General features: G+C 41.2%; 1 protein-coding gene across 4 annotated transcripts in view; it reads left to right on the top strand.

The window, feature by feature from the left end:
* KCNMA1 (potassium calcium-activated channel subfamily M alpha 1) overlaps window positions 1–22,052 on the top strand; it is a 738,944-nt gene extending 716,892 nt beyond the window's left edge. Inside the window, exons 25-29 of one of the 4 annotated variants that reach the window (XM_077746494.1) lie at window positions 7,177–7,371; window positions 9,230–9,348; window positions 11,658–11,882; window positions 14,156–14,184; window positions 21,332–22,052. In XM_077746494.1, the coding sequence (XP_077602620.1) occupies window positions 7,177–7,371; window positions 9,230–9,348; window positions 11,658–11,882; window positions 14,156–14,184; window positions 21,332–21,483 (720 nt within the window). In that variant the 3' untranslated portion in view covers window positions 21,484–22,052. Of the gene's footprint in view, window positions 1–7,176; window positions 7,372–9,229; window positions 9,349–11,657; window positions 14,298–21,328 lie in introns of those variants that run through there. The other 3 variants (XM_077746498.1, XM_077746497.1, XM_077746495.1) reach the window with 3 other exon arrangements.
* The last annotated feature ends 1,021 nt before the right edge of the window (window positions 22,053–23,073 follow it).

Here is a 23,073-nt window from a genome sequence, read left to right as displayed (position 1 = left end):
CACACACACACACACACACACACACACACACACACACACACAATCCTATTGCTTCTGTTTCTGTGAAGATCCCTGACTGATAGGCTCATTCTCCTCCACTGAAGATGACTTGTCCAGCACCACATTCCTGCCATGCCAGGTCCATGTGCCTTTCGAGCATACCATCAGCTAGTGGATAAACTAGAGCTCTAGATCTGGAACCAACCTCAGAGAGCATCAAGTTCAGTGTTTCTCACACTATGGTCCACAAACACTACTTACCCTGCATGTCAGTGGCTATCACTCAGAAAGAGGGTTTCTAAGCAAAACGTTTAGGGAGTTTGAAAATAAAAAGTTTCAACAGATTCCTTTTTTTTTTTTTTACAAATAGTTTATTGTCAAATTAGTTTCCACATAACACTCAGTGCTCATCCCCATAAGTGTCCTCCTCTATGCCCATCCCCCCTCCCCCCCACATCCATCAACAGATGAATGGATTAAGAAGATGTGGTTTATCTATACCATGGAATACTACATGGCAATGAGAAAGAATGAAATCTGGCCATGTGTAGCAACATGGATGGATCTTGAGGGTGTTATGCTCATTTTTCTGACTTTTAAAAATAAATGAATGTTACTGTATTAACAGATAATTTTATGTCATTTTTTTCTTTCAAGGATTACTTTTGACATGTGCATTTAGTTTAGTAATAAAAGACACAACCATTTATTAAATCCCGTGTTTCAATACGTTTCACAAGTTTTTTAAAAATAATTTTACGAATTTTTTAATTTCTAAAAGTTTAAAATTATCTTAAAGGATGCAGATTTTGTTTCTGAGTATTTTTAATGAAGCAAATCAATAAATGCTAGGTACTCAGAGATTCAAAAATATTTCTTCTTTTTCAAAAATATTTTTATTGCCTTCACGAATGATTGATGATTCAGCTGGATGTAGAATTCTTGGAATAAATGTGTCTTTTGAAAACTCAGTTGGCATTGTTCTTACGTTTTCTAGAGAAGTCTCTGGCTAACCTGATCTTGTACTTTTTTTTTGTACAGCATTGTGTTAGGTCACCTGTTTTCATCATTTAATACTTATATTTTTAAATGGTTACTTAGTTTGAGAGAGAAAGTGAGCAAGAGCTGGAAAGGGGCAGAGAGAGAAGGAGAGAGAGAATCCCAAGCAGGTTCCACACTCAGTGCAGGGCCTGATATGGGGTTTGATCCCATGACCCTGGGATCATGACGTGAACCAAAATCAAAAGTCAGATGCTTAACCAATTGAGCCACCCAGACACCCCTCTTCATTTCATATTTTAAATTTAAATATTCACCTGGTACAGATTTAAGTGTTAACTACATTTACTTGGTGAGCCATTTCAATCCACATCCTCAGTTCACTTTTCAGCTCAAGACAGAATGCTTTCATTTGTTTCCTTGTTTGCTTACTCATTTTTACCTGTTTGAATTTTGTTTACAACATTAACTTGTGAACACTTGCTATTTATCAATTTGACCTCTGTTGCCTTTTCTTAATATCTACCAGCATTCTCATAAAGATGGAAGGAAGGAAGGAAGGAAGGAAGGAAGGAAGGAAGGAAGGAAGGAAGGAAGGAAAGAAAGAAATTTCTACATATTTCTCTATGTAGTTTTGGCCAACTTCATAGTTTTACTTCCACATCACTGATTTTAGTGTATGTGATTTTTAGTTCTACAACATACTGTATGTTTTTGTTTTTGTTTGGTAAGAACACTTCACATGAGATCTACCCACTTAAATTTTTCAGTGTATCATATAATATCATTAATAACTGCTTCTTAATGGATAAAAACCTGGCCATTACAAGTTTAGTTTACCTTTTAACTATTTCTTTTGTTTTAGCACCTTTATTGGGATATAATTAATAATCATGCAGTTCTCCCATTTAAAGTGTATAATTCCATTATTCTTAGTATAATCACAATTATATACAATAATCACCACAGTCAATTTTAGAATATTTTCATTGCCTCAAAAAAAAAATGAAAAAAATCTCCATACCCTTTGCAACCCCCAGTGAATCTCAGTATCCCTCCCTCCACGCCAAGCAACCCTTACTCTATCACCTATATTTATAGATTTGTCTCTTCTGCATATTTCATATAAATGGAATCATCCAATATGTAGTCTTTTGTGACTTTTTTTTACGTAACATAATGTTTTCAAGGTTCATCCATTTTGGAGCATGTATTATTACTTCATACTTTTTAATGGTATGAATAATATTCATATAGCTGAATGATATTCATGCATGGATAGCACAGATTTTATTTATGCATCTATTAGATGATAAACATTTGGATTATTTCCATCTTGGGGCTGTTATGAATAATGCTGCTATAAACATCTGTATATAGTTTTCATATGGACATATTTTTTTTTAATATTTTTATTTATTTCTAGGAGAGATAGAGAGACAGCGTGAGCAGGGGAGGGTCAGAGAGAGAGGGAGACACAGACTATGAAACAGTCTCCAGGCTCTGAGCTGGCAGTCAGCACAGAGCCCGACGCGGGGCTCGAACCCACGAACCGCGAGATCATGACCTAAGCGAAAGTCGGACGCTTAACCGACTAAGCCACCCAGGCGCCCCAGAAGTATTTTATTTTTTAAATGTTTTTTATTTATTTCTGAGAGAGAGAGAGAGAGAGAGACAGTGAGACAGCGTGAGCAGGGGATGGTCAGAGAGAGAGGGAGATACAGAATCTGAAGCAGGCTCCAGGCTCTGAGCTGTCAGCACACAGCCTGTCACAGGGCTCGAACCCACTAACCGTGAGATCATGACCTGAGCCGAAGTCGGACGCTTAACCGACTAAGCCACCCAGGGACCCCCATATGGACATATTTTTTAAAGTTTTCTTGGGTATATACACAGAAGTAGAATTGCTGAGTTACATAACTGTTTAACCATATGAGAAACTGCAAAACTGTTTCTCAAAGTGGCAGTATCATTTTATATTCCCACCAGTAGTGGTTTGGGGTTCCAATTTCTCCACATCCTCAGCCTTTTTGATCATAGCCATCCTAGTGGGTGTAAAGAGATATCTCATTGTGGTTTAGATTTGCATTTCCCTGATGACTAGTGATGTTTTTTCACTTATTTTTTTGGTCATTTGTATATCCGTTTTTGAGAAATGTTTATTTCTTTTATCCTTTTTTAAAAATTGGGTTGTCTTTATATTGTTGGGTTGTAAGACTATATATATATATATTCTGGATACTAGATCTTATCAGATATATGATTTGCAAATAATATTTTCTCTCATTCTATAGGTTTCATAGGTTTCTTTCACTTTCTGGATGATGCACAAAAAATTTTTAATTTTGATGAAATTCGATTTATTTATTATTTTTTGTTGTCTATACCTTGAGTATCATATCTAAGCACACATTTTCAAATCAAAAGTCATGACAGTTAAGTCTATGTTTTCTTCTAAGTGTTTCATAGTTTTAGCTCTTACATTTAAGTCTTTGATACATTTTGAATTAATCTTTGCATATGGCGTGAGGTAGGGGTCCAACTTTATTCTTCTTAATGTGTAAGCTCAGGTGTTGTAGCACCATTTATTTAAGAGACTATGTTCTTTCTCTATGGAATAGTCCTGGCATCTTTGTTGAAATGATTGACCAAAAGCATATGAATTTCTTTCTGGACATTCTTTAATCCCATGTCTGTCCTTATGTCAATACTGCACTGACTTTCTTTAAAAAAAATTTTTTTTAATGTTTATTTTTGAGAGACAGAGACAGAGAGCAAGCAGGGGAGGGGCAGAAAGAGAGGGAGACACAGAATCTGAAGCAGGCTCCAGGCTCTGAGCTGTCAGTATAGAGCCAGACGCAGGGCTCAAGCTCATGAACCATGAGATCATGACCTGAGCTGAAGTCGTCTGCCTAACTGACTGAGCCACCCAGGCTCATTTTTTAAAAATCTTTTTAATGTCTTTATTTTGTTTTGAGAGACAGAGACAGAGAGCAAGCAGGGGAGGGGCAGAAAGAGAGGGAGACACAGAATCTGAAGCAGGCTCCAGGCTCTGAGCTGTCAGCACAGAACCCACAGACCATGAGATCATGACCAGAGCTGAAGTCGGACACTTAATCGACTGAGCCACCCTTGCACCCCAATCAGTCTTGATTATAGTAAGATTCTAGTATATTTTGAAATCAGGAAGTATGAGTCCTCTAACTTTTTTTTTTTTGAGATTGTTTGATCATTTCGAGTGCTTGCAATTTCATATAATCTTTGAATCAGCTTTTCCATGTCTATAAAAATGGTTTTGAGGATTTTGACAAAGATGTAATGAATCTGTAGATTGGAGGAAGACTACTGTCATAATAATATTAATATTAATATTTCCAACCCATAAACATGGGATACTTTTATACTTATTTAGATTTTCTTTAATTTCCTTCAACAATATTTTGTAGTATTCATTGTATTTGTCTTGCATCTCCTTGGTTAAATTTATTCCTAAGTGTTTATTCTTTATGATGCTAATATAAATGGAATTTCTTAATTTTCTTCTTGTATTGTTCATTGCAAGCATATAGATATACAAATTATTGTTTGTATATTGATCTTGTACTTGGAAACCTGCTGAACACACTTATTACATATGATTGAATTTTAATAGATACCTTAGAATTTTCTATACATAACATCATGTTCTCTGTAAACAGAGGTATTTTGGAGATGGATACCTTATTTTCTTCTAGCCTTGGCTAGAGCCCCCAGTGCTGTGTTGAATAGAAGTGGTGAGAGTTGACTTCCTTGTCTTGTTCTTGATTTTATGGGGAAAACATCCAGTTTTTCACTAATAAGTCTGCTGTTAACTTTGGGTTTTTAATACATGCCCTTTATCAAGTTGAAGAAATTCCCTTCTATTCCTAGTTTGCTGTGTGTGTTTATCATGAAAAGGTATTGGATTCTTTTAATTATCTCTAATTATATCCATTTTAATTTAAATATCTTACATAAAAAAGTAATTGGGTAAGTAGTGTGAAGTCAGCTTTCTTATAATCTGACCTTTTACTTCTTATAGAAGCCATATTTTTTTAAAAAATTTATTTTGATTCCAAAACAGATGCTTTGATCTTCTTCTATTACTTCTCCCAGTAATGATTTAATCAGTCAAAATGATGCTTTTTCTTTATATCTTAAATATTATGGTTCCCTTTTAAAAAATATATATGCTGGCTCTTTTTATTTCTCTTTACCTTTGAGCAAGGAGAGCTCTGTTTTTCAGTATATGAGGTCTTGACTCTTCTGCCACCCACCCCACCAGTTGTTAGGTTCCTCCTCTTGGTCTTGATCTAAAAAGGTAATTATAGTTCAGAGGCCCTTGTAAAAGTTTTATGTCTAGCACTCACTCACTTAATGTGCCATTTTAAAGAGGGGTCTCCTGCTTCTCATGATGGGTTATATGAGTGTAAGGATGTGGATTTACCTCTGAAAACTTAGGAAATGGTTGTGGATTTCCCCAAGGCAACCTCCACTAGAACACACCTCTGGTGGCTCTTCTCATTGCTGCTATCCCATGCCAGGATTCAGCACTCTGGTGACCTTTGCTGTGCCACTACTGAGTCCAAATAGGGTCTTAGAATGGGAGGAGATTAAGAATTGCAGATTCAGGGATGGTATAATGGCCTTGGTTTGCCCACCTCTCACCTCAAGCATAAATGATTTTTAAAATGGGAAAGTTGAGGATGAACTGACTGTTCCTCTCACCAGCAAAAGCTGCAAGTCTCTGATATCAGGCTGGGAGAGTTTTTCAGGGCTTCCTCTGTACCAAGTGCTTTTCTATGTACCTCACATGTATTAGTTATATTATCCTCATAACCACTGTATTATTACATTTCATAGATCACGGAACTGGAGAACAAAAATACAAACAACTTTCCAAGGTCACACAGCTACTAAGTGGTAAAGCCAGCATTAAACCCACCACCTGGCTCTTATCCCTTGGCCACACCAACAACATTCCCTCCTGTACCTGTCCTGCTTCTGTGTCCTCTGGGCACACCTGAGCTTTAGTAGAGGATACATTCCTTCTCTTCAGGGTCTAGTTCCTTCTGAATAACATTCCTAGTTTCCTTTGCTGTTGGAATTTCCTATCACTTGGGTGTTTTGCGAGTATTTCAGTAAGGAAAGTGAATCTTGCCCCATGAACAACTATTATCTGAACTCAGAAGTCCTTATGGAATTCTTTGCATATGAGCTTGACCCTAACGTCTGTGCTTATTTTATGGATGAGAAAATCAAAGCCTAGAATGGTTAGTCCACCTCCCCCAAGCCATAGAACAAGTGATGGCCAAGCAGGATGAGGACTCGTCCTTCCCTGGCTTGTTCCCCACTGTGTTTTGCCAGGTAAACTGAGAAGCCACTGACATGAAATTTAACTGCCTTTCCTAATCCACTTCCAAAGGTCCACATGCCCTCAAAAGCCACAGGCAAACTTTGCTTTGATTTAATTTTAGCCTGCTTGATTTCTTCTTACCCTGGAAAATGGAATACAGACCCTTACTTGAGAATTTTCTCAAATTAGGCTGAGTGACACATGTCTTTTTGACAATGCATCCTGCTCTTTGCAATTTTATCTGGTGTATTTAATTGATAGAGACTTCTGGGTTAGATTACTATCAAAGCATGTAGTAAATTGTTGAGCGTGTGGCCTTAATGATGCCCTTGGCATCTCCTTCCAACACAGAAAGACGTTTTGCCATGCTGGGGAAGGCGGCTCCCTGGCATAGGGTGACAGGACCTCAGAGGAGTCCTCCTCGGGTTAGCAGCCTGTGCAAGCTGCGTGTACGAAGTCCCTTAGTAATGTGGCACATGAGGAAGGGAAGCAGTATTCGCATCCCTACTGACACCAATTATGGTAAACACCAACCATTTAGACTTCAGCCCTTTAATAAAAGTTCCCTGAATTGGTTTTTGAAAGTCAAGCTCTCATGGCAGAACCAAGTAGGAGAGAAAAGAATGGAATAATTGGAGGCTGCTGTCTTTTCACTTCCCACATAAAATTATTTGAAGAGACAGGCCAGAACTTTAAACAGGAGACACTAAGGAAAGTTGTAATTTTGATGTCTGTTGTCGTGACTCTAGGGTGTTTGCTTAAAGGACTTTTTTCTACCCCCCCCCCCCAAACTCTCTCCCCAGGCCTACTTCAATGATAATATCCTTACGCTGATCCGGACCCTGGTGACTGGAGGAGCCACACCAGAGCTCGAGGCTCTGATTGCCGAGGAGAATGCACTTCGAGGGGGCTATAGCACCCCTCAGACGCTGGCCAACAGGGACCGTTGCCGTGTGGCCCAGTTAGCGCTGCTCGATGGGCCCTTTGCAGACTTGGGGGTGAGTTCATGGCACAGAGGTCACCTGAGCTCACTGACCAGGAATAGTTTGGCCAGAGCGAACTGGGTGCCAGACTGAGGAGCCAGACACCTCTCTGTTCTGTCTTCTGTGGTAACTAACTAGAGGTGATGTTTATGGTCTGCTGTGATTTACATGCAGTCATTCATCTTTATTCCCACGGCAATCCTTTGACACAGGTTCTACTGTCAGACATTCTAAGGAAACTGACGGCTATCAGGAATTTGCTCCAGGAACCCTGGCTTCAGAGCCTGGGGGCTTTATTCACTCCCCTCTAGGTATCTTCTACCACAAGCCAGGAGGCATCAGGTGATTCCAGCACGTGGCCAGGGCTGGGACCCCTTTCCTCAGTGTCTTAGCATACTTCAGGCCTACTTTACTCCCAAGGCAAATTAATAGCCCGTGAGGAGGTTTTCAAAACCACTGATGGTCATGCCCAATTTCCAGGATTCTGAATTTTTTGTATCTGGGTATGAGCGAGGCATTGGAGGTTTTTAAAACACCACCAGTAACTATTTGCACCTAGAGTTGCTGGCCAAACAAATAGCGTCTCATGTGGATCCTTTAATGTCTCTAATTCCAGAACTAGGTCTTTGCATCTCTGAGGCTGGACCAGTCAGTTTCCCCCATACCCTCCCTGCTGCAGAGGGGATGACCAGTTTCCCCCTTTGGGCTCCACACACCAGCTGGGTTCTCACACCTTGACAGAAGTATGTAGTCTTGACCCTTATTCGCAGCCCTACTTTGCATCCATGGATAGGTTCAAGGGGTGGAGCCCCAAGTCTTGGGAACCAATACATTTGTTGAGCAAACAATAGTGTCACCCAAAAAAAGGGTCACTTTCTCTATTTCTTTTGAAACCCTGATGCTGACTTGCACCATATTTTAGTATGGTCATGGGCAAGGGCCTATGTCAGACTGGGCTTTTTGAAAAGGCAGCTTCTGTAACTAGTGGCCCGTTTCATCTATCATCGACTTACAGATACACTTTAAAAGGATGAAGATGTTAAATGATGGTAAGATATGGCCCCATTTGTGTTTTGTAAATGATGCCAAAGTGGAAATTCCAACAACAGGAAGGACAAAGGCAGCCACTTTATTCTCAGTGACGTCATTCTTCAGTGTACTTCCTGCACTCACGCCCACCTGAAGCCACCTGGCTGTGTGAAGCCAGCATTTCCAAGAGAGTGGCTTTGCTTTCATGTTCCATGTAGCGCCCAGATCCTCTGGGAGGTGGCTGTGAACTGATTAGGACTGTGAATCCCACTTATTCAGCCTGCAGCTCTCCACCTCCTGGGGAAACACATTCTCTTCCACCTGTACCATCTCTGAGGTCTGTAAATTGTGCTTTTCACACAGTCCTTTCCCCGAAAGAGTCTGTCACCGTAGTACCTGGTGGGGTCTTTTCCCCTTGCAGTGATTTTAATTATCACTCGAGCAGTTTTGACAACACGGTCAGATCACAGTGATTACAGCTGAGCTGGGGCTAAACATAATCATCATTTTGCCCAGCGAGTTTCTTCTCTGCCAAACAGGCATCTGAGACCCTCGAGCCTTACAGAATCACTTAAAATGAGGGAGAGGCACATTCTCTCTAGGGATCTCATTGCTACAGATGGAAAACTGGAGAGAACTGGAGGAGAACCCCATCATTATCTGATCCCCCCAAATTACCAGTATTGGATGTAGGCTGTTAATCACATTGACTTCTGTCCCTTGGGACAGACCCATCAACTCAGGAGACACCAACACAAGCTTTCATGAAAAGGCTCTGTTCCCCCTGGACCTCTACTTCCAAGCAAATGAAAATGTTTCTCTCTGTTCTTTTCTCATCTCCCAGGATGGTGGTTGTTATGGTGATCTGTTCTGCAAAGCTCTGAAAACGTATAATATGCTTTGTTTTGGAATTTACCGGCTGAGAGATGCTCACCTCAGCACCCCCAGTCAATGCACGAAGAGGTGAGTGTATTTCCACTCTGCTCTCCCACCCTGACTGCAGAGACAGAAATGCCCTTTCTTGTCCCCCACTATGAAGGCGAATGTCCAAGTCCCTGCTCTCAATATGTGAATGACTCTGCCCACAACACTGAGTTTGGGGGCTATGGGAGGCTTTTTTCTTTAATTACTCACAGCAGATGTAAAGACATTATGGGAAGAATTCAAGTTTTATAAAATAGTTCCTAGGAGCATCTCCTCCAAACTCTAGCTACTGGGATTATTCTGCTGGTACCTAATATAGAGATATTTCATATTGCTAGTATTTAAGATTGATATTTCCTTTGCCATATCTTAGATGCCTCTGTTTCTACTTAATATCTTTTAATTGACTCACTTTTTAAACTTTATATATTTATTTCAAGAAATTTGTGTATTATCACCTTAAGCAGAAAAATGTAATAGTCTGTGTGTGCTAGTAAGTTTTTAATTGCATTAAAATAAATTTATAGCAGCCCCAAATTAAAAGCATATCATAGAACTACTAAAATCTATGCATTTGCTTAATACATCTCAAGAAACAGTGCTACAGATATTAGCATTTCTCAGTGTTGTTTGCACATTAGAATCACCAGGGGTGCTTTTATAAAATATTCTGATTTCCCTGATTTCTCTGGTCTGGGTTAAAAGTATAGATAATTTCTTAGTGCCCAGTGATTACAGTTTATAGCCAGAGTTGAGACTAATTACTGTAGACCATGAGTTCTCAAAGTTTAGTGAGCATAAGAATCATCTACAAAGCTTGTTAAAACACAAATTGCTGGACCCCATTCCCCAGAATGTCTGACTTTGTAGGTCTGGAGTAAAGTTGCTTAAGAATTTATATTTTAGGGGCACTGGGGTAGCTCAGTTGGTTGAGCATCCAACTCTTGATTTCAACCCAGGTCATGATCCCAGATCAGCCCCGTGATGGGCTCCATGCCGAGGGTGGAGCCTGCTTGTGATTCTCTCCATCTCTGACAGGTGTGAAATGGTAGCTCAGTGTGGTTTTGATTTGTATTTCCCTGATATTGAATGATGTTGAGCATCTTTTCATATGTCTGTACAAACAGAGAGGGAAGCAAACCATAAGACTCTTAACTATTGAGAACAAAGTGAAGGTTGATGGGGGTGGGAGGGTGGGAAAAATGGGTGATGGGCATTGAGGAGGGCACTTGTTGGGACGAGCACTGGGTGTTGTAGGTAAGTGATGTATCATGGGAATGTACGCACATTGTACACACTGTGTGTTAGCTAACTTGACAATAAATTATATAATTTTTTAAAAATAATTAAAAATAAAACACTAAATTAAAAAATATTCTAGCTCCCTCTGCCCCTCCCCTTCCCCCTCTCAAAAAAATAAATAAAAGAAGTTGCATTTTATTTCTTTGTATATGTTTAGTTGTTTTGAGAGAGAGAGAGAGAGAGAGAGAGCACACACAAGCATGGGAGGGGCAGAAAGAGAGAGGGAGAGAGAGAATTCCAAGGAGGCTCTGCACTGTCAGCACAGAGCCCAACACAGGGCCAGAACTCAAAAACTGGGAGATCATGATCTGGGCCGAAATCAAGAGTTGGATGCTTAGCCCACTGAGCCACCCAGGCACCCTCAAGAAAATGCATTTTAAGTGATGCCCAGGTGATGCTGATATGTCTGGCTTGAGGACCCACTTTGGGATCTCCTTCTACTATAGAGGAAATGGTGGGGGTTTTTTGGTTGTTGTTTTGTTTTGTTTTGTTTTAGTGGTGTCTGGTGTAAACCAGAGAAAGCTCGATGGGATTGAGAGCAGTTAAAGCAGGACTAGCACAGAAGCAGGGAGGGATCTTATCTTCTCTCATTTAGAAAAATCCCCACCAAAATTGATTTTTAAAAGGTAAAGAGTGAGAAAGGGCTAAGAAGATGTTAGGTCGCGGGAAAGAAAGACCCTGTAATGTGCGTCAGAACATTCTCTAGCGAAAGAGGCAGGGCAGTGAGCCTCCTGCGTGCATCTGGGCTACTCGGGATCAGAAGTGAACTCGATCTGGAAGGCAAAGGGGCACACAGACCATTGGAAGCACAGTTTGGTTTCCTAACACAGGCACTAATTCAGACTCCGGTGCCAGGGCCCGCGCCTGGCCCCCTGCGCTGAGCTAAAGAGGAAGACCTAGTTGAGCTTGGAAGAGAACGTTTAAGGTCTTGGACCAGGTAGAAGCTTTCCAGATCCTCTGCAAGACCTGCGAATGCTTTCGGTTCCGTGAGGTGAAACATGCACCCAGTTCTCCTCATTATGTGACTCCTTTGCTTCCCTGTCCAGGTACGTCATTACCAACCCCCCTTACGAGTTTGAGCTCGTGCCGACAGACCTGATCTTCTGCTTGATGCAGTTTGACCACAACGCGGGCCAGTCCCGGGCCAGCCTGTCCCATTCCTCCCACTCGTCCCAGTCCTCCAGCAAGAAGAGCTCCTCCGTGCACTCTATCCCATCCACCGCAAACCGACCCAACCGGCCCAAGTCCCGGGAGTCTCGAGACAAACAGAAGTACGTGCAGGAAGAGCGCCTCTGATATGTGTATCCACTGCCACCGTGTGTGAAACTGTATCTGCCACTCATTTCCCCAGTGGGTGTTTCCAACAGTAACTTTCCCCCTTTCCCCCTGTAGCCCCTCCCCTTTTTTTTACACATATCTGCATATGTATGATAGTGTGCATGTGGTTGCCATTTTTATTTCACCACCATAAAACCCTTGAGCACAACAGCAAATAAGCAGAAGGACCAAAAGTTATTTATGATTCTAGGGGGAAAATAACCCAAAGGCATGCTCCAGACATAAATAGCTCACTGCAGGAAGGAGTTCGCAGAGTAGAGGAGCGCCATTGTGATCGATGTCAGTTATGCAAAGCAAGTTTAGTTAATGTAGAAGAAAACTCTGTTCTGATTGGTCAGGATTATCAGGGTGCTTTGGGTTTTGATTCTGTTGTCGTTTTCCTTCCTTCCTTTCTTTTTTTTTTTAATACATACTCAATAATATATACATACACATTTCTTTGAAACAAGCAACCAAAAAGCAACAAAAACATATCGATTGTTTCCACTCTCTGGGCTGAAGTATTGCGAAGCATTTTAAAGGCTTTCGCCATTTGTGTAGATGATTATTAAGCACCTGCTTTTATAAGAGAACATCTTAGATTTTTAACTCACCATGGCCTTTTGTCCCAGAGCTAGCTTCCTCTGGGAGTTCTTGTGCACATTTCTACCCTTACTAAGGAGGAAAGAATAGTATCCCATTGGTGGATGTATCAAATTCTAGTCATCTAAGTGAACAGAGGTTTGATTGCATATTAAATTGTTATTCTGTCTCCTTATGCCATATGACTAGCTATTTTTTTTCTTTCACTTTTGACATTTGGGATGAAAAGCCATATGTATCATAAATATCAGATGTAAGTCATTAAAAACTGCCTTCCTGGGACTTTTACATCTTTTAAAAGGTGAATTACTTACCTTATGTACAGAATAAATAATGCTCAGGAAAGAGCGAGTATTTTTCCATGCATTCTCAGGGGACCTTTTCACTCCCCTTTGTTTGATTAGCTAGGGCCCCAGTGCCAGGCAGGAGCAGAGGCTGGGGCCAAGCTAGAGCGTGAGGAAGATAAACCCAGCAGCAGATCATGTTTTCCTAGGAGCCGACATGCTAAATAAATCAGAATGTGGGGGGATCGAGCCACAGTTGGCTCGACAGAGACAAAAGCTAGCTACCACTTCAAACTGTGGGCACAGCTGCGTGGCCTTGGCTGTCCCACAGCAGAAAGCTGGTGGGAAAATTCCTCCTCCTCATGTTCTTGAACACAGCCAATTCACTTAGCAGAGGTGAATGACAACAATAGCAAACTGCTCCTTTCGTTACGAGATGCGGAAGAAGAAGTGTGCAACAGTGAGCCAAACACATTTTGGTATAATTCTTTTGTTTTGTTTTCTTTCTTTCCTTCCTTTTTAAACAGTTAGTAAAGCATGAGCTGAAAGGTAGAAAAATCCCTTTTTCAGCATACAGTCGTCAGAGGTTTATGCATGCTGTAGGCAGTGCGGTAGTTCTTATGAATCGGCAAACTCCACCATAACCAAATTCTTGTACGTGTAGACTAGCCCTGGGCTGGCGTATACCTCTTAGAAATGTCTACTTGAAACAATTCCATCGAACAGAATAGGGGCGGACGGGAGGAGAAACATGTGACAGCGGTACCAACTCTAAAAAGGTGTTTTTATGGTGAATGCTTTGAGTTTAGATTTCGGATCCCCTCTCCCCCGCCCAAGCATGATAGTTTTGGAGATTTGCTTGCTGTGTGAATTGACAAGCACTTTTACTGACAAAATGGTGAGGTCCAGTCTGCACATGTGCCCCCACACCAAAGACAGGGCAGTGCAGTATTCAGACCAGGAATGGGTGGGGGAAATTGTATACATGTGTATTAAAAAGCCCTCTGAGTGGAAGATTTTTTTTCAAATTATTTTTGTCCCCATATATATTGATTTCTATATTACGTATAACTATCTATCTTCTTATATAGAACTATATCTATATCTATATATATGTACACACATATACATGTATGTGTGTGTATATATATATATACACACACGTATACCCCAGTTTGGGATCATGAAGAGTTTTTCATGCATTCTTTGCAAAGGACGTTATAAAGTTGTGCCCATAGAACATTTATAACTATAAGAATGTGCCAGTTAAAGTGCTCAACAGGAAATATGACAGTTTAAAAGCATTGTAAAACTCACATAGCTTACTTCTCTCTCTAAAGTGCAACAAGGATGAATAGAATGGGCCAAGGTATGACAATTAATGGTTCTGCATGACCTAGCCGCTGCTGGGGGTTTTCTTCTATAACGTTGTCCTTGTGAAAACTTTTGTGAAATTAAAAAAAAAAGGAGTTACAAATTTTATTCTGTTATTGGTTTGTTTCTTTTTATTTATATCGTTCTGTTTGTGGTTTTCTTTAGTTTGTTTTGCTCTTTTTTTTCCCCTCCCCTTTCCCCTCCCTTTCCCTCCCACCTTCTCTTTCCTCCACTTTCTAAATTGCTCAGCGCGATGAGGCTGTGCTGCTGCTACTGCTAGATCCCTTAGAGTTTGTTTTGGTGTTCTTGGTTTTGGGGTTGGGTAATTTGGGGGGAACTTCTCTCCATCTGGCTTGCCTTTAAATCTGCACGTGGCCTCCCTGCCCACCTTGGTACCTTGCTCCAAGTCCAAAAGCATTTTCATATCAAGAAACCCAGCTTCCTTCACTTCCCCCCATTACCACTACCCCAACCCAGCCCCCACCCCCCACCCCCATCAGTCTGTCCACATCTCTGTGTTTATCTTGGCAAGGCCTACTAAATCAAAGTACGATGCCAGGTGATAAACTTTGCTGGAAAACATTTGCAGCTATTCCATTTGGCAAACCTGCTTCTTGGTTAATGTTTTATCCCTCCTTTTAATTTAGACCAGGAAGTTTATTAATGACAAAAGCATCGGTCTCCTTTAGGTTTGATCAGGATGACCCCAAGTTAAAACTGTTCAGTTATGTGTATCAACTCGTAGCCCACACCCAGTTATCTGGGGTTTCACGACTCAGTCTCTGTATTTTCCAGGTCTTTCCTGTCACCTGCCTTTCAGGCATTTGTTAAATCGCAGCCAGAGATTGGGTAGATAGAGAGAAGCAGATCCAAAATGTGTGTTATGCACAATCTGTTAGCAGCTCTGATGAGATGATGTTGTGACAGGAATAGAATGGGAGCAGACCGTGACATGAGATGAAACTTTGGAATTTTCCTTGGACTTAGGGCACACACTTGAGAGTTAACTATAGTGTTTGGCCAATGATATATTCAATGATGAAAACGTATCATTGTGACCTCTCGTCTGTTAGCTAAAACTACTGTATTATACTTTCTTCAACAGAACACAGAATCTCCTCCATTGTTTTTCATGTGACCCCAGACTTCCCATTCCCCCTTCAGGTTCTCTTAGGAAGGAAGCACACAGGCTTCTCATATTATGTCTCTCCCCTTCCTGCTCCCCATAAAAAATACAAGAATAGGAAAGGAAAGGAAAGGAAAAAAGGAAAGAAAGAAAAGAAAGGAAGGAAGGAAGGAAGGAAGGAGGGAAGGAAGGAAGAGAGGAGAGAGAGAAAGAAAGAGAAGTAGATAAGGGTAGAAAGTGAAAGAATTATTTGAAGAGAAAGTATATGCAATTAAAAAGAGCAATAGCTAGAAACTCAATTATCTGTACCATTCTAGAAAAGAAGCAATTTGTGAGCCATTCAGTCCAATTTGCTTTAGGCTTTGAAGGGCTGAACCTTAAGTGAGTGGGTAGACCAGGAGGTGCAGTGAAGCCTTCTCAGCCCTGGTGTCCACCCAGTTGATCATAAAATCATCAACACCCCTAAGGACTGCTACCCATGGCCCTTCCTGAAGCCAGTTCAAATGGATAAAGAGAAAGCTGGACCCATATACATAGAGTTCTACCACAGCTGAAGAAATATCAAATTCTGTTATGAATATTAAAGATTGTGACCCAGAACATTACAATAGCACTCAGTAATATTTTGAAATACATTGACCTCAAATATTTGTATACCTTCATCATGTTATGCATTATCTTTACTCCTTTGGCTTATCTTTAAAAAAATACAAGGAATGCCTCTAGGTGCTTCCCGGTGCTGCTGTGCCGTTGGCCCTTTCTTCTGAGAAGGGGAATAGCCTTATAAGTTCCATGAGACAGAGGAACTGACTTGCCTCCTGCCAGCACTGTCAAGATCTCAGATGACTGGAAAAACCTTTGACTGGCTCTTCTTCAGCATGGGAAAAGCCTAAAGGTGTCTGCATCCCAATAGAGACAATTAAATCAACCTGCCAGGTTCCTATAGCAACAGGCTCCTGAAGGATAAAGAGGGTAGTGTAGAAACTTCGGGGTCCACGGAAGTCAAGACAGGGTAAAAATCAGTGTTTCCATCGGCTTCTTCAGCCCATCCCTGCTTTGTCATAACATGATGAAGTATATAAGCTGTGGGCACCTGTCAGGAAATTGGTTGCCTGTCTCCCACCAGGAGATTACGCGCCTATTACCTAGGGAGGCGGGGGGAACAGTGAAGAGTCTGTCCTCGGGGTGTCGGCTGAATCAAGGCCCCAGAAAAGGGCCAAAGGGGGCAATGTGCTCTGCCCAGCAAATAGCAGCATTTCAGTGAAAACAGTTTCAGTGAAAAGAGACAGAAAGAGTCATGGCGGACAATTGCTAGTAAGTGACAGTTTTCATAAATGGAAGCTGCTCTGGTTCTGGTATGAATGATTTTCATTCCTATGAAATAGCCATACTTTGCCCATGGAGAGGAAAGAAGGCAGTTTGCATGGACGGGGTCCACTGGGGGCCTCAGGCTCTGCCGGGCAGAAGGCAAATGCTGGCCTGCCTCCCGGAAAGGGGAGCTGTGAAACCATACGGCATTACCTTTGAAGGCTTCAGCTCCTGGTTAGGGCTTACTGTTCTCAGCTGTTCTCTCTATCCGAACGGAACCTTTTGCTTTCAAGCCCTCTCTCTAAACCTCAGCTTGTGGTACAGCGAGAAGAGGGCCAATTATTCCAAGTACGTTTGCTGTTACGTTTGCTGTATTATCGTCTCTCCTTTAATGTACTCTTCTCTGGGGAGTAGTTACGTGAAAAGGCTAAATCCCATAGTACTAACAACCCACAGAGCCAGCAAAGAGGCTCAGTTTTCACAGTGAAACCTACTTCTCCACTTGCAGGTCCCCTGGCAGTCAGATCCGCCCAGCTCTGGGGTTCTTCCTCACCCAGAACCCACTCCTCCAGGCTCTTTGTGGCTTGAGGAAGTCTAAACTCATATCCTGGACCCTATCATCTATCTCAGTGATGAAAGTAGCAATGGAAGAGGCAGATGGTTTGTGGGTGGATAGGACACCTGTTGAATATAAAACTATTATTTCAAGGATACAAGTCTCATGGGAGGGTTGAATCCTTGAATCCCCCCAGAAAGAACATTGGGTCACTCCTTCCTCTCTTACCTTCCAAATGAAGGAAACCCAAGTGGATCCTCTGTCATCCCTGCTGCCAGAATCCCCATTCTGCAAGCCGACACCCCAATTTATGCTCCTTAGTTCTCCATCCCCAGTTCATTTGCAGCCACTGAAAAGTACCACCCATCCTCACGGAGCCCTTTAGTGCTGAGAATACTCACTTTAATGCTAACATGTAACATAACCTTATATGACAAGCTGACACCTTAGTGCTTACTTGATGTCAGATACTTTTCTAAGAACTTTACATAAGTTAAGTCAGTCCTCACACAAGCTCAGGTGTACATGCAGTTAGCATCTGTTTTGAAGGATGCAGAATCTGGAAGAAAGATTTGTTCAAAGTCATCCAGCCAGAAAGTGGTGGAGTGGAATTTAAAGCTGGGCTATGAACTCTGCCACTAGGCTGTAATGCCAGCTACCATTACTAACGTATGTGCTCACATTTACTTACCAGGTATCTAGACCTGCACTAAGTGTATCGCCAGCACTAGCCCCTTTCATCCAGACAACAATGTTAGGAAGATATGATCACTGACCCATTTTACAGAAGAGAAACTAGCTGAGATCAATTATATAGTGACTTGCTTGGAGCCATGCAAACAACCGTGTGAGACCCCAGGTCCATGTAACCTTTCCCACTGCCCCATACCATCTCCCTAGCCCACACCTCATCACTAGTCCATGGTGGATAGTTCATGGCACGGCTGATAGTTGCCTTCTCCTGGTGGCAGTGTCAGGTCTTTTAGAAGCATCTCTCCTCAGTCATTGTCTAGGTTTCATCTTGTTCTACTAGCCCACTTGCCGGTGACTGAAATGCCTTCCTTCCCTGATCTGGGCAGGTCACATGCTGGATTTGCAGCGATGACATCATGCTTTGCATCCTCAAGAGACTTATTAACAAGTGGAGCTGTTTTCTTTTTTTTTCTGTCAGAGAGGAGCCCCTCACAACCAGATCCATTGTCCCTTTCGTTTTAGGAACAAAAATGAAGCTCCCAGAAATCTTTCTGGCATATGGGATGAGGCAGGGAGAGGAGACAGACTCAGGGATTTGGATTTATCCTGGACCATTTCAGCACCCATTTAAATCCCTTTCCTGAGTATTCTTCCTTATGGCCAATGTTGTAGCTTCCCATTGGCACAGTTTCTTCTTTGGAAGGCAAGATTCAATGAACTAAAGTGTCATCGTCATACTCAACGTGCTCTCCATTGAAGCAAATGACTGACGATCAGTAAGGTGTGTGTTCCTCTGATGCCCTTTGGGAGAATCTTTTCATGAAATATCTTTGCCCCTGGATATTTTACTAGAATGCTCAGAGCACTGATATATTTCCATTTCCTCAACATCTATCCAACCAAGTCTCAGACAACATACATGTTTATATCTTACAAGGCACCCAAATTAAAAAGCCTGTTTCTCAGGCATAACGAAACTCATCACCAGGATGCACTTTAACACAAGTCCTTCTTGTGTGGAAGCTCAACGGCCAAAACACAGGGGCTACTCTTCTTAGATTTTCCTTTATGGAGAGAAATTTAGAAAGAAAGAGAACAAAGCTTAAGTGGAGAAATAATGCTCTCTATCTTACCGACAGCAGAAGGAAATTGATATTCTTTCTGCCGTGAAAGGTCAAAATGCCAACTTTGAATTGAACTGTAAAGACTAAATTCTGAACAATTATTCTCTGAAGCAGTTGTAAAGAGTTCAGCAAATTGCAGCTGTCTTAGGTCTTTTGCCCAAAAGACCTACTTTTTACATCAACAGAGTTCAGTCTCCTTTCCAACCTGGCATGTCCAACCCAGCACTAAATCCCTTTGCAAAATCAGTCCACACAGTGGCACAGCCAAAACCAAGGGCAGCTCAGGCAAACAGCACAGACGCCGGGTTCAGCTCTTCTGAAAATCATCTTTATACATAAACCACTGGAAAAAGTCATAGTTTGAAATTGTTTTAGCGGCCTTGCAATGCTTTTAAAACATGATAACCATCACACTTTACTCCTCTCTGAAAGGTTAGTTTAATCGTAGATCACAAAAAATTGGTTTCCACAAATGCATAATGGTTCATCTATGTCACACTTGAACTAAATGGTTTTTTAAATGGAGCTGAAATTATTTTGATGTGTACACAGTCCTGGATTTCTATACAACCTTTTTTAACCAGTCCATCAGGAACCTTGCCTCTAAAGCCTCATTAATAATTCAGATGTGCTGATGACTTTAAAAGATCTATGGAATTGAAGCTTAGGGAGAAAAAAAAAAACTCTGCTTGACAAAAAGATAAATGAATGTAGAAAGAAGCTGTAGGAGTCTGGCAAGCTGTAGATCATCTCAGAACAGATTGTAACTTTATCATTCTGTCAGGGGGAATAATTTAAAGCACTTAATCAGTTAGCTTCACTGTGAGGATGTAGCATTATGAATTCCTATCGTCCAATCTGTTCAAATCAAAGTGAACTTAATTATAATAGGTGAGAGAGCCAGAGCAGGAGAAAGGAGAATAGAGAATGATCCAAGAGAGACAGGAGTTTCTTGGGGGTACACTGAGCTGCTGAACAAAGGGTAGTGAGCAAGCTCTCACCAACCCACTCCAATGACAGTGTTTACATTGAGAGCTCAGACTTGACACAGCAAGAGAAAGTATGGATCAACAAGGAAGAACAAGCAGACTGATCGTGAGCTGATCACAGATGCTGAATTTATAGATCATTAGCCCATCAGACAGACACACACACGCACACACATGCACGCACGCTCCTCTATCAAGCCAGGTGAGCGACTTTTGTTAACAGATCAGTCCAGAACCATGGACAAGGCAGTTGTGAATTGTTCTGATAGGCAGAAGAGAGGCCATTGTCTCTGGAGCAGTGGATGTGCCTGAAAGCTTTTTCCTCTCTTCTTTTCTTTTCTTAAGTCACTAATATGATTTCCAAACTAAAACGTCTTGTTTGCCCAGTCTCTTCATATCTGTACACATAGCTGATTATCCAGAAAGTTTCGATCCTAGAAAAAAAGTGGGGGCAAGGCCTGAGTTCTGTAGAATACCACTGAAGTGCTGAGGATGCTAGGCCATTTTCATTCTCTCCCCAGCCCCCGAACGCTCTGACTCAGCATTCTACCTCAGGCATCTCTGTGTTTAGGGTGGAAATGAAATGCCAAGACTTCATCGAGCTCCCTTGTCAACAGCTTGGGTTATTATAATAAGTTAAGATATTGCCACTAGGAATTCTTTCCATGACTTTATACCAACACAGAGCTTTCTTTCCTGAAATAAAAAGCCATCTCAAAACCATCTTAAGACATACTGATTTTTAGTCTCATTGCCAAGGAAAATCTGTGGGCTTCCTTTAAGACCCTCAAAACTGGCTGCAAAAAAAAAAAAAATTCAGAAGAGTGGCATATTGAGATATAACTTTAAGTATGTCTGTTACAAAAAAGCCAAGTACAGGTTGGGAAGAGGAGATCCTGCATAAGATTCCAGATCACTGGCTCTGTGTCAGGGACAATGTCCCTCATTTTTCACTCAAATCAGTGAACACACAAATCTTTCCTCAGGCACAGTGTTCATGCACAATATTTGATATATTCAGCATCTCCTTCCCACCGAAGACTCCCAGTCCACTAAAGGAATCCCAGAGAACATTGTTAGAACCCCTCTTTGTTCTCAGAGGTCCTACCCATGGCCCTTGCAAGCCCCAAAGGCACACTGGTCATTACTTGCCACCGGCAGCAGAGGTGTCCCAGGTTCTGGATTTCTCCCTACACTGCACTCCCTCTTAGCAATTACTCACGGTCAGCTTCTATAGATTACATTTTTGCTTTTTTTTTCAAGGAACTTTCCAAAGGCTTTACCCTAGGACTAATTAAGCTTCTCATTTCTCCTTCTTGTTCTCTATCCGTTTTGCCCTTTAGCAGAAAAGAAATGGTTTACAGATGAACCGGATAATGCCTATCCCAGAAACATTCAAATCAAGCCCATGAGTACCCACATGGCTAACCAGATCAACCAATATAAATCCACAAGCAGCTTGATCCCACCAATCAGAGAAGTTGAAGATGAATGTTGACTTCCAGGAGACCAGAACTCTTTTTTTAAAGCCTGACAAACTTCATAAATGGTGATGTGACTTTTCTTCCTCTTACATGCTGAATCACTGGTGGAAACGTTAGGATAAGCGAGAATTGCAAGAAAAATAAAGTAGACAGATCTTTCTCTTTGTCTGCCTTGAATATTGCTTCCATGTATTTTGGAAAAGAAAATGATTTCATTTATAAATGAACATACTAAAATAGTCATGTATAGCCTCTAGCATTTTAAATTATTTTTATTTATTAGAAAGAAAATATATTTTTTCTTTTTCTTTTTTTTTCTTCATTGTCAAATATCTTCCCTGTATCAAAACAATGCAAAATCAAAATGAGTAAGTGGCCAGACTCCTTAATACGTATTTCTCTTCTTTCTCTCTTTTTCTTTGAGGAGAATGATGGTCACCACCACAACTGATCGTAATGAAGGGAAATGGATTGCTAAAACAATTTTAAAATGGTCCAATGATGTAAACATGTATTTTAGTAAATTCATATAAGAAGACAAAAGGGGGCAGGTGAATTTCCTGGATGAGTGTGTATTTTAGCTGCACTGACACCAGCTCTTAATAAATGGAAACTTATTTATTTTCACAGTTGAAAGTCATATTTTTGTAGTTTTAGTTTTCATTCTGTATTTCTCCTCCCTTTGTTCATATATTTCAAGGGAAGACCTTCTTTCAGCTTTGCTACAATTGCCAGATCAGGTTTATCCAGCCAACTAACGATGCCAGGAGGGGCGTGAGCATGCCTGGGACGTGGAAGTTGAGGACCAGACGCACACAAGATATTGCTCTGTTTGTTGTTCTGATGATAGAGACTCCTCAGGGAATGCTTCCCATTCCCTATCTCCGAGCCACCCGTGCAAGTACAGTAATTTCAACTCTGGGAGGTTCTGGCTTTCTCCGTACTCCCCAAGTCTCAGAGCTTCTAGCCTGCAAGTTTGTGAACACCGTGGATGGTTCCACTTAAAAATAAGATATGATAATGCAGTCATTCTTTTCACTGAGTTTTTGTTAAAAAGCCAGAAAATTTTCATGATCAAAGAGACTACTTTTGCCCAGATTTTATTTTTTCAGGCTTTCTTTTAGCTGCTGGGACAAAACACACAAACTAGCTGCAACAGTGTAAAACATAATAACGACAAAAGGAAAGCAATGAATGCGCTCAATACAGACTGTTAGAAAAGGCCTTTGAAAATGACCAGCAATGAAATCAAATGTATCAGCCACTTCCAACTGTGCTCAAAGATTTTTCTAGCCATCAGACACAATTACGAAGTCTCAGAGCTCTGCTGTGGCTTGCATGCTCAGTGTACAATCGTCCCGGCAACGGTTACGTTCCAAACGATTTAGCAAATCTTTCAACTTCAAAATGATCAATCTTTTATACAATCATCAGGGTCTATGGAGAAGCATGGATGTTATAGTGATTTTTTTTCTTTTCTTAAAAATGTCAACTGTGGACACTCGAAAAAACCAAACTTACTAAAATATCCCCCAAAGTCCCAAGTTATCTATTCCATTAATTCTTTAGGCCATGACCCTGTGGTATTTAGTATATTAGTGCAA

The sequence above is a fragment of the Crocuta crocuta genome, unplaced genomic scaffold (assembly GCF_008692635.1).
Source record: "Crocuta crocuta isolate KB4526 unplaced genomic scaffold, BGI_CrCroc_1.0 scaffold28, whole genome shotgun sequence".
Lineage (NCBI taxonomy): Eukaryota > Metazoa > Chordata > Mammalia > Carnivora > Hyaenidae > Crocuta > Crocuta crocuta.
Note: the sequence above shows the minus strand (reverse complement) of the source record. Positions and strands in the feature narration are given on the sequence as shown.